The sequence below is a fragment of the Suricata suricatta genome, chromosome 10, assembly GCF_006229205.1.
Source record: "Suricata suricatta isolate VVHF042 chromosome 10, meerkat_22Aug2017_6uvM2_HiC, whole genome shotgun sequence".
NCBI classification, from domain to species: Eukaryota; Metazoa; Chordata; class Mammalia; order Carnivora; family Herpestidae; genus Suricata; species Suricata suricatta.
The window spans coordinates 6,442,737-6,456,756 of record NC_043709.1 but is presented as its reverse complement, the minus strand read 5'-3'; the positions used below and the strand labels follow the sequence as shown (position 1 = coordinate 6,456,756).

General features: G+C 60.5%; 1 protein-coding gene across 1 annotated transcript in view; it reads left to right on the top strand.

Annotated features, from left to right (window-relative positions):
• The window catches only part of SREBF2 (sterol regulatory element binding transcription factor 2), a 58,804-nt gene extending 47,155 nt beyond the window's left edge, over positions 1-11,649 (top strand). The window contains exons 14-20 of the mRNA XM_029955405.1: positions 909-1,026; positions 1,890-1,999; positions 3,064-3,196; positions 5,391-5,559; positions 7,692-7,877; positions 9,352-9,463; positions 9,934-11,649. Of these exons, the coding sequence (XP_029811265.1) occupies positions 909-1,026; positions 1,890-1,999; positions 3,064-3,196; positions 5,391-5,559; positions 7,692-7,877; positions 9,352-9,463; positions 9,934-10,154 (1,049 nt within the window). The 3' untranslated portion in view covers positions 10,155-11,649. The remainder of the gene's footprint in view (positions 1-908; positions 1,027-1,889; positions 2,000-3,063; positions 3,197-5,390; positions 5,560-7,691; positions 7,878-9,351; positions 9,464-9,933) is intronic.
• The last annotated feature ends 2,371 nt before the right edge of the window (positions 11,650-14,020 follow it).

Genomic DNA, 14,020 nt, shown 5'->3' with positions numbered 1-14,020 from the left:
GAACGGAGCAGTTAGAGAACAATAGGCGACAGGCAGGCAGCAAGTGCTTAGAGTGGTGGCAGGGACAGGGCTCCAGGCATCAGAGGGGATGCCAGCTTGCCGTCCCTGGGGTTTGACAGTGATTGGAGGCGACTCGCCCAGCTCTCAGACCTGAGCGCTCGGCTTTCTGCTTTCTGCATGCTTAACCCTCTCTCTAAAGTGGGGGCCCGGGCAGAGCACGGCGAGTTCTGCAGGCACGCTGCGTGTGCGAGCTGCTATCCTTTTTTAAAAGACAACTCTACTGTTCGATACAGGAAGTTTCGGTGCATGACACCAAAAAGGGAGAATAAAAGTAAGAGCAGTCCTAAGTCCCAACCCCATCCTCACGGTCTGCTCGGTCTACACCACAGACTTCCACTGGCTTTGTCATCTCGTGCAAGCTCTGTTTCTAGGCTGCCCAGAATGTGCTCGGAAGTGCCCTGCCTCCCCGTTCCGGGCCTGCCAGGGGCTGTTGCGACAGGCTTTGCAAGCCACTTCTTTCATCAGCGCAGCCAGACGGTCACTGGTCATGGAGGTCTGGAAAACAGGAGCAGGGCTTCCGTGCCACGTCAGGGTGGCGGCCACCACTTTGTCCTCCTCAGCTGACCATCCTCCTGCCCATTTTCTGTTTTCTGATAAGGCTTGTGGTGACAACCTTGAAGGAAGTGCTGAGTACTGTGCACCCAGCACCCTCGCACACGCCTCCCCACTCCCCACCTTCCAGCTGTCTACAAGGTGGTTCTGGGCTCTGGTTGAGAAGGGGACTTGGTCCTCACTCAGAGGGGATAGCTGTTTCTCAGGGTCCGCTCAGTTCCCTCTGTTTTCTCTGCAAAGACAAGAGGGCCTCATGATTAGCCCATCTGACCCTTCCCCTCTCCCCTCTTCTTCAGCGGACCCTATTGCCCAGGTGCACCAGGCCTTCTGCAAGAACCTGCTGGAACGAGCTGTTGAGTCATTGGTGAAGCCTCAGGCCAAGAAGAAGGCCGGAGAACAGGAAGAAGAGAGCTGGTAATGTCCCCAGGACGGGCCCCTGCCTAGGGCGTCTGCCCAGGAAGCTTGGGGGCAGCTGCGAGGCCCACGTTCCTGGAGGCAGACAACCGCTAGTGTAGGCTCTGTAGGGAAATGGAATGATTCCTGGGCATTTCTCAAACCTGGCAGCCTCACGAGAGTCCCGTGTACGCTCTGACCTGACCTCTGCGCCCTTTCCTCCCAGACCACCACTCCCCTGCCCTTTCTCCTCCCCCCCCATCCCTTCACCAAGCGGAGGCAGTTCTCGGAGCAGATCAGAAATGTGATCAGGTTGCTTTGCTTTTGGGGTGGGGAGGGGTGGCCTGTTGAGGGCGTTGGGAGTGCGGAGGGCTGAGCAGAAGGCAGACATCTGGGGGCCCAGACCTTTGTGCAGCGTGCCGAGCAGTTTCTTAGTCTTCCAGAGCAGTGAGCACAGGCTTTCCTCCTCAGAGTAAGCTGAGGGGCGGACAGGTGCCAGAGTCGCTCTCCAACAAGGCCCAGGTCCTGACTGGAGTGCAGCGAGCAGGGAAGGGAGGGCAGCTCTGCCAGGGAGATCAGCGAACTTGTGGGAGGAGATGACATTTGAACTAGGCCTTGAGGGGGGAGTCCGGTTTTGCTGGACAAGGGATGGAAGACAAAGGCTGGAGCAGCCGGAGCAGCCGGGAAACGTGTGAAGAAGGCAGGCCTGTGGAGACCGTGGCCGGTGTCGGGGACAGGGATCAGGCTGTGCCTGGTGTGACTGCGCTGGGCGGAGCGGGGGCCGGTTTGCCCGCTGGGTCTTGGAACTGGAGCGCCAAAGCCAGGCTGAGCGAGGTCCTTCTGTGCATTCTGATGTACCATGGAACCGTTTCTTTTCTTTCTAGCGAGTTCTCCAGTGCTCTGGAGTACCTGAAACTGCTTAATTCTTTTGTGGATTCTGTGGGGATTGTGGCGCCACCCTTCTCCAGCAACTCCGTGCTCAAGTCAGCCCTCGGTAAGCACCTTGCAGCGTGGCTCCTCAGGCCTCGTGTTGCTTAATTCAGTTTCACAGCCCTTTTGTCCCAGAGCATAGAGGTCAGGTATCTTCTCTGGATTCATGGCCCTCAGGTAGCTCCAACCCAGTTACCCCACACTGGGTGGAATTCTGGGGACAGGAACTAACGCTTCTCCTAGAAGTGGGCCGATGAGCAGTGAATATCTTTCCTTGGAACTTGCCGACCCAAACACCCAGACTGGGCAACAAGTGGTCGGGACACCAGCTCACTCGTTGCTGCATGGTGGCCCTGGGCCTGCTTTTGGGTCTGACAGTCTCTGCTGAAGGGACTTTCTCATCCGGGCACCTTGACTGCTCCGCTGCTGCCCATTGGGTGAGCCAGTGCGGCTGACTGTTTGGCACCAGGACATCCTTTGCTTCTGTCCCAGACGGTCTTCAGGGTGATCGGACAGCAGCTGTTCCTGAGGCTCTGGGAGAGGGGGGCCGTCAGGGGAGGAAAGGATTCCAGAAAAGCAGCCACCCCATCATGACCCCTGACCTGTGGCCTGTCTTTAGAAAAGTATGGGCCTTTTGTCTCCCGCTTCCATGCCCCGCCCACCCCCGGCACTGCGAGATCACTAGCACCGTAATTCTGCAGCCGAGGAAACTGAGCCTCTGACAGGAAAACACGGATGGTTCTAACCAGAGCCTCTTTCTAGAAACGCTCGAGAAACTCCAGTTTTCATGACTTCATTGGAGATTGATGTTGTTTCCGGCATTTTTCTTAAAAATTATATGCCAGCGAACCTCTTTGATGTACTTTTTTTCTCTAAGCAATTTTTTTTTTTTTTTTGGTGATAGACTGCCCAAAGCGGGATTATTAGAGTTACTAGAGTAATAGGAGTGAGCATCTTTAAAGCTCTCCCAGATTGCCAGTACTTTCCAAAGGGTTGTGCTGGCTCATGCTCCCACCGGAATCTCAATGAGAGGCCCCGAGCCCATCACCAGAGGGTAAAGAGGGCCTGGGCACAGGCAGCCGGGCTGCGCTCTGCAGGGGTGTGATGTTTGGTACTGTTCCATTCTAGGTCCAGATGTCATCTGTCGGTGGTGGACATCTGCCATCGGTATGGCCATCAGCTGGCTCCAGGGAGATGACGCAGCCGTGCGCGCTCATTTTACTGAAGTAGAGCGTGTCCCCAAGGCTCTGGAAGTGACAGAGTGCGTAAGCCTCCCTGACTGCTCGCTAGCTTCTCTCCAGGGGAATGCCAGGTGCCAGGTGTCAAGCTCGCTTCTCTGTGTCAGCAGAGTAGCCATCGGGGTGAAAGGTCATACAGCTTGGGCACGCCATGACAGAGGGAGGGAGAGGTGACGCCAGAGGGCGGAAGAGGGCAGCATAGAGAAGCCGAGCTTGGCAAGCAAGCCCATTGGTGCGCAAGTCCTCCCAGCAGCTGTCAGAGCTGCTTCCGGGGCCGCCTCTCCCACTGTCCCGGAGCCACGGGCTAATGGGGAGGGGAGCAGCATGGCCGCCGGCATCTTTGGAAGTTTATGGTGGAGCCAGGCAGAGTGGTGATGGCTCACGGCCAGCACAGGGCTTGTGAGGGCCCAAGGGTCCATCTCTCAGGTGCCAGTACCCCGTTTGCTTTCAGCTGCCCATCGCCACACTCCCCACCCCCAACCCCCATCAGCCCTATCACTAAAAGGCTTTAGCACAAGGCATAACCAGAGACCTTGTGACATTCCTCTTTGGGGACCCAACGCCTGCCTCTTGGGGGCTTTAGGCCCATAGTGCCGTGCAGCCCTGTCTGATCTAAGTGCCCCTAACATTGTCTGTGGCCCCAGAGAAAGTGTACAGTGCTCCAAGACAGACAGGTCTGGTCCTCAGACCCAAGGTTGGAACATCTCCTTGTCACTCAGACCCTCAGCCCGGAGAACGGGGAAGAGCTGAGAAAAGTAGGTCTAGGCAGGTTCTCTAAGGCAGGTCACACACCGCAGTTTCATTTAAGTAACCCAGTTTTAAGCACCCTGACCAGCAAGTACCCACCTTACACCCTCCCAGCCAGCGCCTTAGGACATGCAGGTAGAATGTCCAGAGTCCCCTCATCTGTGAGCAGCAGAGCCCCCGAATCAGCTAGGACCCTCAGCGCACATTCTTCCCCCTGAACTCAGTCACTCTGAGGACCCTTTGCTCTTTGGGAATAATGATGCCATGGGACCCCTCCCCCCTCCCCATTCTCCCCAGCCTCTCCGTGATGTCCTCCATGAAGAGAAGCTGCATTTCTCTAGAGTGTTGCACACCCAGCTTCTGGGGGGACGGCCCCTCAGAGAGCAGGCACAAATAATGACATCCATTATAGTGGCAGCAAGTAGGATTATGGCCACTTTACAGATGAGGAAACTGAGGCAAGATCGTTTGAATGACTGTGGTAGGTAGCTCCTTGGTGGCAGTCCTGGTGGCTGAGCCTTCCTCTCGGCCACATGCCCCATTCCCGGGTCTCCTGCACCCCTTCCATGATTCCATTGCTTATTTAGAAGACACTTAACTGGGGGCCCTCTTGGTGGCAGCTGCATTCTAGGCTCTGAGAGCAAGTTGCGGCCACAGGCAGGTAGATGGTGGCCCGACCTGCCCAGGTGCTCTCTCCCGTGGGCAGCTGGTGCCGTTGCCTTTGCCAAGCCTTTGGTGGCTTCTGGAAGCAGCCCACGTGTCTCTTTGCTGGGAGGGGGCCACAGGCAGGGAGGCCCATAAACCACAGGTTGGTGTTGGGGGGAGCAGAGGTGGGTATAAAGGGCCTGAGCCGGTGAGCGGCCCGAGGAGGCCTGCAGGGGGCAGGACAGGAGAAGGCAGCCCCGGGGACGTAGCAGGTGGAGTGCTTCGGTGAGACAGGGCCCTCGTGTGCACCCACGTCAGCAGACGCACAGGAGGGGGAAAGGCCAGGCCTCCACACATGTCCCTCCTCTGCCTGGAACCCTCCCAGAATGCCACACCGCTCACTTCCTCCCCTTCAGATCTCTGCCCCAATGTCATTTGCAGCGAGGACCTCCTTGACCGCCATTCCTTCTAAGATGCCACCTTCTTCCTCTGCCTGACTTCCCTTCACGGTGCTTGTACCTCCTGGCTTTATGTGCTCAGTGGTCAGTGCCGTTACTATCTGACCCCTGCGCTCGAAAGTGAGCCCTCGCAGACTGGGACTCACGCCCACTGCTGCCTCGCCAGGCCTGGGGCTCCGCCAGCCCTCCCTGGATGGAGGAAGATGTAGGGCGGGAAGCCCACCCTCCTTCAGGGTCGGCATCTCCCATCTGGAGCCATTACAGCGGCACGTGAGCGCACAGACCCATGTGTCACCGGCTCAGGCGCTTCCTCGCGCTGCCCAGGGACGCTCACTGACCTCTTGCTCTCCCCTCCCTCACTGCCCAGGAGCCCCCTGGTGAAGGCTGTCGTCCACACCTGCAGAGCCATGCACACCTCACTCTCTGGAAAGGTGGATGGGCAGCAGAGCTCCTTCTGCCACTGCGAGAGGGCCAGCGGCCACCTGTGGAGCAGCCTCAATGTTAGCGGGGCCACCTGCGACCTCGCCCTCAACCACGTGAGTGGGGGCTGATCTGGCCCCTCGGGAGGTGCCCAGCTGCGGCGGGTGGGAACACTCTGACCCACCTTGAACTTGTCCGGCCTGTGGGGCTGTCCCAAAGACAGACTGGGGAAGCGGTCCTTCCCCCAGACATAGCCTCTTGGACCAGTTAGGCTCCCTTGTAGTCCTCGGGGCGAGCATGTTTCCACCTTCGCTTTTGCTGCGTTCCCTGAGTCCTGGGTCCTGCTGGGCCTGGCTCTGCCGGCCCCCAGGTGAACCTGAGCCCACCAGGACTCTGCATTTGCTCCGGGCGGCTCGCACAACTTCCCCAGACGGCCTCAGGCCAGCCTTAGAGGGGGCCCCCAGCCAAGTGCATACCCCCAGCCGACTCACCGCCCTGCGCACCTCCAAGGCCAGGTGCCCGTCTCTTAGCGGGCAGCTGTGGTGCATTGTAGTTGCATTGCATGTTCTGGTGGTACCCATGCAATGTTTCCACAGTGCATCACAGAGGCCTGCCTGGCCCTCAAGAGACTTCCACCCATGCCCTGGCAGAGGGCACTGCCGTCACTGGTGGATCCCAGGGCACGGCCGACCCTGGAGAGAGGAGGGGCGGGGTGCACACAGCTAAAAGTAAAGCACTGTGTGCCCGCTCAGGAGGAGCTGGGTTTCCCTCCATAAAGGGAGGGATGAGCCTGGCCGGTCAGACTCTGAGCCCCTCGCTGGGGTTTGGTCCCACATAGCTAGGCTGGCACTTCTGGCTCGAGGTGGTATCAGTCCCAGAGTCTGGGTGAGCCCAGAAGCACCGTGCCGATGGGGCCCAAGAGTACGGGCCCACGGAGGAGCCCCATCTCACTTTGTGCCTTTCCTCTGCTGGTCACCTGTGTGTTTGTCTCTGTGAGAGAGTCACGTGGTCTCAGCTCTCTCTGGGGAACGACAGAGAGGCCGCCGCACCTTGGGGCTGGGGTTCCTGGGCAGCAGTTCTATGTGGGAGAGTGGACTGAGGAGAAGGACACCCCGTGGAGCCCGGCATCTGTCACAGGGCAGAATCCAGGCCCCGGGCCACTCCCCCCACTCAAAGGTGCTCCCCCAGCATTCACCTCTTAGAAATGCCAGGCTTGGTTTGATACCTCATCTGTGTCCTCTTGAGGCCATCATCGGCCAGAAAACTGTGACGAAGGGTCAGGACAATGGGCAGGCACAAAGCAGGGGCGGGGGGCGGGGGTCCAAGTGCCCTGGCATAGGGGCACGAAGAGGAATGTCCCAGGGGAGTCCATTGGAACCTGAGGGCCCTGGGGGACCCCTCTCACGGGGAACTCCGCTTTGTCCTCACTCTCACTGCTCCCCAGTGCTGATGGGAGCCAGGCAGGCGGCCCGGCCTTGCGGATGCTGTGCAGACAATGGTACGCGCGTCCCCAGGTCGTGTGGCATCATCCGTGCCTGATAGCGGCTGGCACCGAATGCTTCCGAAGGCCGGGTGTGGTCCGAGTGTGGTGCACACATGCAGTGCTCTCGTGTGACACAGTAGCCTTGTGGTGCCCATTTCATGACGAGGAAACGGAGGCTGATAGAGGGGCAGTTGTGTGACGGTGGTAAAACCGCACTTGATATAGGTCAGTGGGTCTAAACCCAAGTACTCAGCGGCTCCCTGGTGCCGCCACCTTGGACTCCTGTCTTGCCAACCCCAGAGACCGCTTGGGCCGAGCCTTGGCGGCCTGCTGTTGAAGTGAGCCTCTCCTCCTCCCCTTCCTGCATCTCCTGCACTTCAGGCCTTTCGATCCTGCTTGGGGGGCGGGGCCGCCCCTGTGAGGTGGGAGGAAGCTGTGCCTTCCTCGCAGGCCCACGAGGGTTTTAGTCCTGCCCCGGCCGCAGGTCTCCTACGTGGGCTTCTTCCGTCTCTGGGCCTCACCCCACCCACAGAATGGGAGCCGCAGATCTCCCACCCGGGGCCGGAGAATGGACTAGATGCTGCGAGCCCGAGTTTGCCCTTGAGTTGTTCTCCTGCTGCCTGTGGAGCGTTTTCCAGGCTGACCCCACTTCCTCCCGAGCTGCCACTGCCGAGGGCTGGGCTGGGGAGGGCCCGATCCCTGCCGGGGTCTCCGCCCCGGCAGCAGGCCAGTCACCAGACTTCTCCCTTGTGGCTCATCCCCCAGGTGGTCCAGCTAATGACCTGTGACCTGCTATTGTCGCTGAGGACAGCACTCTGGCAGAAGCAGGCAGGAGCCAGCCAGGCCCTGGGCGAGACGTACCACGCATCTGGCGCCGAGCTGGCGGGCTTCCAGCGGGACCTGGGCAGCCTCCGCAGGCTGGCGCACAGCTTCCGCCCAGCGTACCGCAAGGTGAGAGCCTCCCGGCCGGCGGGGAACAACACAAGGGGTTCTAGAAGCCCCAGCGGGGGGGTTGCAGAGTTGGCCCTTGGAGGTCAGCCAGCTAAAGGATCAAGCACAGGGGTGGCTGCCATGTACCCCTTTCTTCTGCTTGTGTTAGGTGAGCACCTGCCGTGTGCCCAGCCCTGCAGGGTGGCGGCAAGCAGGCCACAGGGGCCCGAACCGCCTGCGCCTCCCGGGTCAGCTGCCGGGAGGGGAGGGGTGGGAAGGGCATGGAGAGCGCTCCGCTCTTGTTTTCTTAACTGGTGTCAGAGTGACGGGATCTCCCAGGACTTGACTTCATGCTAGTTCTGAGCCGCGGGGTCCTGGGCCCTGCTGCCTGGCTGCACGTGGCATCTCCCCGGCGAGGGCCACGCCATCTGAGAAGTCTCTCAGGCAGTTGTATAACTGGGCTGATTGGACCCAAACTATTTCCTTGCTTGTTTTATTGTTATTGCTAATTTGTTATGTACTCAACATGTTTTTGCCTGAATCATTTTCTAAAATTCTTAAAATGTGAGAAGGCCATTAGTGTCCGTGAGGGGCGAGGGGCTCAGTGAGGCTGCCTTCTCGTTGGGCCCTCCTGGGGTCACACTGTGGCCACTGTGTGCAGTGAGCCAGGACAGACAGTGGATAGACCTTAAGTAATCACCGGTGAGCCACCCTCCACTGGGGAAAAGAGGAAATGTGCCCCAAGGTTCGAGGCCCTCTAGCCTGCTCAGGGCACACTGGCATCAGAGGCTTCCGCTTGAGACACCGTTTCCATCCGCCTCTCCCCGTCGAAATTATTCAGTGGCTACCCCGGCTCTGCTGCCTTCCCGGGTGACACTCTGGACCCTCCCCACAGGGGGAGATATGAAGGGGTAGAAAGGAGCCTTGAGATTTAAGGAATTAGAGGTCTAGGTCTTGTCCCCCCTGCCGCCCATTCCCCAGTGACTCATGCTTACAGAAGAGCTGCACTTTCCCCTGGACACGTTCTGGCCTTTCTTTCTGAAGAAACTGAAGGAAACAGGACCGAGCTGCCCTGGTGCCAGCCCGGCTGGCTGTCCCCCTCCTCCTGCTTCCCCCCCCCCCCCCCCCCCCCCCCCCCCCCCCCCCGCCTCACCTCTTCCTGTCTTCAAGCTGGGGGCAGCCCCCAAGACCTGAGGCTGCTCCCCGGCCGCTCCTGTTCTAGCCCATGTGGGCGCGCCTAGACTCTGTCTCCTGGAGAGGAGAGCAGTCCTTGCCCCTTTCCAGCCGGCCTGTGCTCTGCTCCCCAGCCCTGCTGCTCCTCCAGGGGTCTGGCTCCTTCTAAACTCAGAGTCAGGACGGAGGTGGCTTCTGAGGGGAGAGCAGGGCACGGTAGTGCGGAGAGAAGGACACTGTTGGGTAGCAGACGAGATGCCTCCCGGAGAGGCATCTGCCAGGGGACAGTCAGGTGCGCCCCCCCCCCCCGTACCGCCCCCAGGTGTTCCTGCACGAAGCCACTGTGCGCCTGATGGCGGGAGCCAGCCCCACCCGCACCCACCAGCTGCTGGAGCACAGTCTGCGCCGACGGACCGCCCAGAACACCAAGCACGGTGAGAGTCTCCCTGAGCCCCAGCTCCGGCTTTGGGCGTGGGGTGGACCCCGCCTGAGCAGGGGAGGGGAGGAGGGCCCCAGCCCGCTACTTACCCTGGCCAAGCCCCCGTGGGTTTCCTCATCTGCGCTGGTCTCAAGAGGTGCCGTGAGAATGGCAGCGGCCCGAGGCTGGTTCTGAGAGGCCGGGGAGACCCCTGACCACGCTGTGGGGCTGGGGGCTGGTCGGGGTGTGGGTCCAGCCTCGGGAGTGGGGAGGGGAGGGCTGGGGGTGCTGTCCCGCTGCTGGGGCCAGAGAGAAGCATGGCCCCGCCCCGGATAATAGCCGTGGGGTGCTGGCCACGTTCCTCCTGCCGTCTCCTGAAGAACCCGCCTCGCCAGCTGGGTCTGAGGTTAAATAAGCGAGCCCGGGGTGAGCCCTCGACCAGCTCAGTGAGCAGCCCCTCCACGCATCTCCTCACCGTTCTCGCAGGAGAGGTGGATGCCTGGCCCGGCCAGCGAGAGCGGGCCACCGCCATCCTGCTGGCCTGCCGCCACCTGCCCCTGTCCTTCCTCTCGTCCCCGGGCCAGCGGGCCGTGCTGCTGGCCGAGGCGGCCCGCACCCTGGAGAAGGCAGGCGACCGGCGCTCCTGCAACGACTGCCAGCAGATGATTGTCAAGTTGGGGGGCGGCACTGCCATCGCCGCCTCCTGACCGCTGGGCTCTGCCCACCTCAGCCCCTGCCTCCCCCCACTCCTCCCTCCGTCTCTCGATCTCTTTCCCTCCTCCCTGTCTCTCGGTCTCACTGCTCCGTCTGGGAGCTGTGGGATGAGCCTTGTCTTCTGAGCTGTCGCCTGCTGAGGCTTGTGGACCACCTCGGCCCGGCAGGCCCCCGGGCAGAGCCCCAAAAGCTACTGTGGATAGATGCCTGTGGTCCAGGGCCCCATGGGGCTGAGGGCCGAAAGAGCAGGGCAGGAACTGGGGAGTTCCCTGACTCGGAAGCGGCAGGGGGCCCCGAAGCTGCCTGGTCCCCGCCTCTGGCCCTCAGCCCTCCCCAGCTTTTCTCTCCTCTGAACACCCCCCTTTTCCTGCTTCCTTGTTTTTTATCAGGCTTTCCCTGTGGGGACATCAGTCTCTGGGCACCAGAGCGCTTCACCCTTGGCACTGTGCCCAGCGGGTCCCATCCCCCTTTTTATACAGATGTTTTTATACCCGTGGGCTTGGGTTTGCCGTGATGCAGGGCTGAGGTGCTGTGGCGTCTTCCTCTCTCTCCTTGGGTCTGTGCCCCCTCCCCTGGGCCTGACAAAACCAGTTCATTCTTTTCTCTTCATTACACAGGACAGCCAGGGGAGGCGGGGAGCCCAGCTCTGGGGAGGCACGTGGGAGGCATGGGGCAGGCCTGGGGTTGGATGAAATAATGTCGGCATTATTTTTTAATTTTTTAAAAAATAAATGGTATCTTATTTAATTGTCCTGTTCCTTCCCACTCCCCCGCCCCCTGGGATGCCAGCGCCAGGAGCGATGGAGCCACCCATCGGGGCTGGGCACCAGGGGCCTTCGGTGTGGGTTCTCAACTCCCTCCCACCCCAACTCCTACCTCCATAGCCTATTCTCATCCCGAATTTGACCTGAAAATAAGCCAGGGTGGCAGGCACCAACCCCCAGGCTCTCCCCAGTGACAATCCCCTTTTTGGGGTAAACGCTAGGAATAAGGGCCTCTACCTGGATCAGGGTCTTTGGAGGAAAAGTGGTCCCACTTTTCTGGATCCCTGGCTCGGTGTCCCCTCTCTGGGGCCATTTCTACCAGGACCTGAGGACGGCCTGGGACCCCAGAACCTGCTGGGAGGCCGAGAGGAGCCGCCTTCCCTCCCTTCCTGCCTGTGGTCCTCACCCCTCGTGCTGGCTGGGGTAGAGAATGGGCAGGGGCTCCCCCTGATGCGAGTACAGGCTGGAATGGCTCCGCTGGGACCTTACCCCTTTCTTTCTCTGCTGCCCCTCCCCTCCCCCCCCCCCACCGTAAGTCGTGGCCCCGCCCTCCGGGTGAGCCAGCCCTTGTGTCGTGTATATTCCGTGCCTTTTCGCATTACTGTTGAGGGGTGGGGGGGGGGTTCACTGAAAAGGGGATACACCAATGGCTTCCTTGATATGGATCATTCACTGTCTCCTGGATGTAGGTTATTCAATAAACACAGATTGGTACCAGCCAGCATGAGGTGTGTGAGGGTCTGTAGTGTGACCGCTGTGGTGACGTAGCCAGGTGGCTGCAAGGCTTGGCTTCTGGTGGGTCGGGGACTGAGGACAGCCCCTCCTCCTCTGCTGACAGTCTCCTGGAAGGTTTCATTTGGAAGGACCTTCCTTGCCCACCCAGCCGCATCCTTACACTGCCAGCTGCTGGTGCACACTCCCGGGCTGGCACAGAGTCTGGGATGAAAGGGCAGCCAGAGGTGCTGCATGCATCAGAGGTCGCTGTATGCAGGCCGCTTGCACCAGCAGCAGTTTCTGACTTGGGGTGCCAACCCATGTGTGTTCACCCCTCAGAGAAATCTATTCCCTGCTGGGTGTTTCCCCATACTCCCTGGTGGCCCACTGCCCACAAGTCCCATCCACATCCAGCTCCTGGACTTCCCAGCCGTGTCGCCTGGGGCAGGACATCCCCTCCGCCTCCACTTCACATGCGCAGCACAGGGATGACAGTCCCTGCCTTTGACTAAATGCCCACAGACATGTTGGCCGGGTTCAGAGACATGACACACACGGAGTTTCATGTACAGTTAAGTGCCTCGTGAGGCCGGTGAGGGGCAAGACCACGAGCAGCAGTGGGCGGGGAGCGGAAGAGTCCGAGTGACCTGGGGATGAGCCTGCAGCCTGGAGAGCAAGGTCTGTGACCTGGCCTGGCTAGGAAATAAGCCTGCGCTGAAGGGCAGTCACAGCCAGCAGCACTGGCCCCTGGGATGGAGATCCAGGGTCCTTGGGACTGAGAATGAGCAAGGGATTGCCCCCACCCCCACCCTGGGCCTCTACACAGCCGCTGGATAGGCCCCGGGGCACCGCACCCCCAGTTAAGGGTGTGAAGGCTCTCTCCCCTAAAGCCACAGGGGCTCTCACTGCAGGCAGCAGACTCTTGGTCTGTTCTGTCCTGGGGCTTCTGGGCTTTGGTTTCCTCAAAAGCCAGAAGAGCGAGTGAGGTGGGCCCTGCTATCTGTGCAGAGCTGGGGGGTGGGGGGCCTCAGCAGCGCTGCCCATCGGGAGGAAGGTCTGAGGGCATGGACCTCCGGGGCAGGACCCCTCCCTGCCAGCACACGCATTCATCAGGTTCACGGTGGCAGAGGACAGGAGTCCTAATATAATCAACGGGGTGACCTTGGCAAGTTACTTAGGTCCCCAAACCTCAATTTCCCCATCTGTAAAGCCACACACCCATGGGGCTTTTGTGAGAAATAAAAGAAACAGCAACAGATGGTGGCCATTGTTATTAAAACAGTATACCATGCCCAGGGTACACAGGAGGGAAACTGAGGCCCAACTGGGTGGCTTTGTTGAGGTCATGCAGTAAGTGGCATATCCCAGACCTCAACCTCCCAACCACCCCTGTCACCAAGGAACTCGATGCACCCAGGCTGCTGGCAGTGCCCTGAGCCACAGCAAAGTGCCCAGAGCCCACCTGGCAGGAAGGAGGGGGTGGCAGTGCCAAGCATGTGTGAGTACCCCGGTGGGGGCACTGCCAAGCCTCCACGTCCAGCATCCCCATCCCTTTTCCCCCCACAGCAGCTACTGGGAGGAGGCTCCCCCATCCTGAGCACCAGCTGTCCATTTGGCCCACTGCCCACACCCATTAGGGGGGTGGCCCTGGACCAAGCTGGCCAAGTGGCCTGCAAGCCAGGTGCCGGCTCAGGGCCAGACTATGTCAGTGAGAATCAGCCGGGTTCCATCAACTCAAGATGTAGAGTGACTGGCTGGAAGGGGCTCACCACCAGTAAGGGGCACGGACCCTCCAAGGGCCCCAGGCTCCCCGCAGCCCTCTCCCCCTGTGCTCTGGAGCCTCCAGGTGGCTGGGGCCCAAGTGCCCCCTCTCCCCTGGCTCCCACTGGTGTGGACATTAAGCTCGGCATTCAGCCCTGACTACCCTCTCCCTGGCCCCCGGGACACTCGTCCGCCAGCTCTCAGGAGCACATGCTGTGCCCTCTGCCCATACTGCCGTCTGTCCAGTCAATGACCAATGTTTCCACCATCGGTGCCTCTCAGAGCCAAGCTGGGGCTCCTTTATTCTCAGGGATGGGAGCCACAGAAAAGGCCTTCTATTTACATGAGGAACCTTGCCCCAAGGCCCCGAGGACAGAACCACTGGCCTTACCCAGTGGGCCCCTTCTTAGCACTGCAGGCTCCAAGGCCCCGGTCCAGGGTGGGCAGGCATAAGGGCGGGCTGGCCTTCCCCGCGCCGCGGCGTGAGCTCTGGGAACCCCCAGGCAGAGGAGGGACCCTCGGAGATGCCATGATTCAGGAGAACCAGCGGCCCAGTCTTCACACTGTGACCTCGGCTTTGCTGTTGGTGCTCAGGTGCCGGGGCCCGCGGCCCGCGCTGC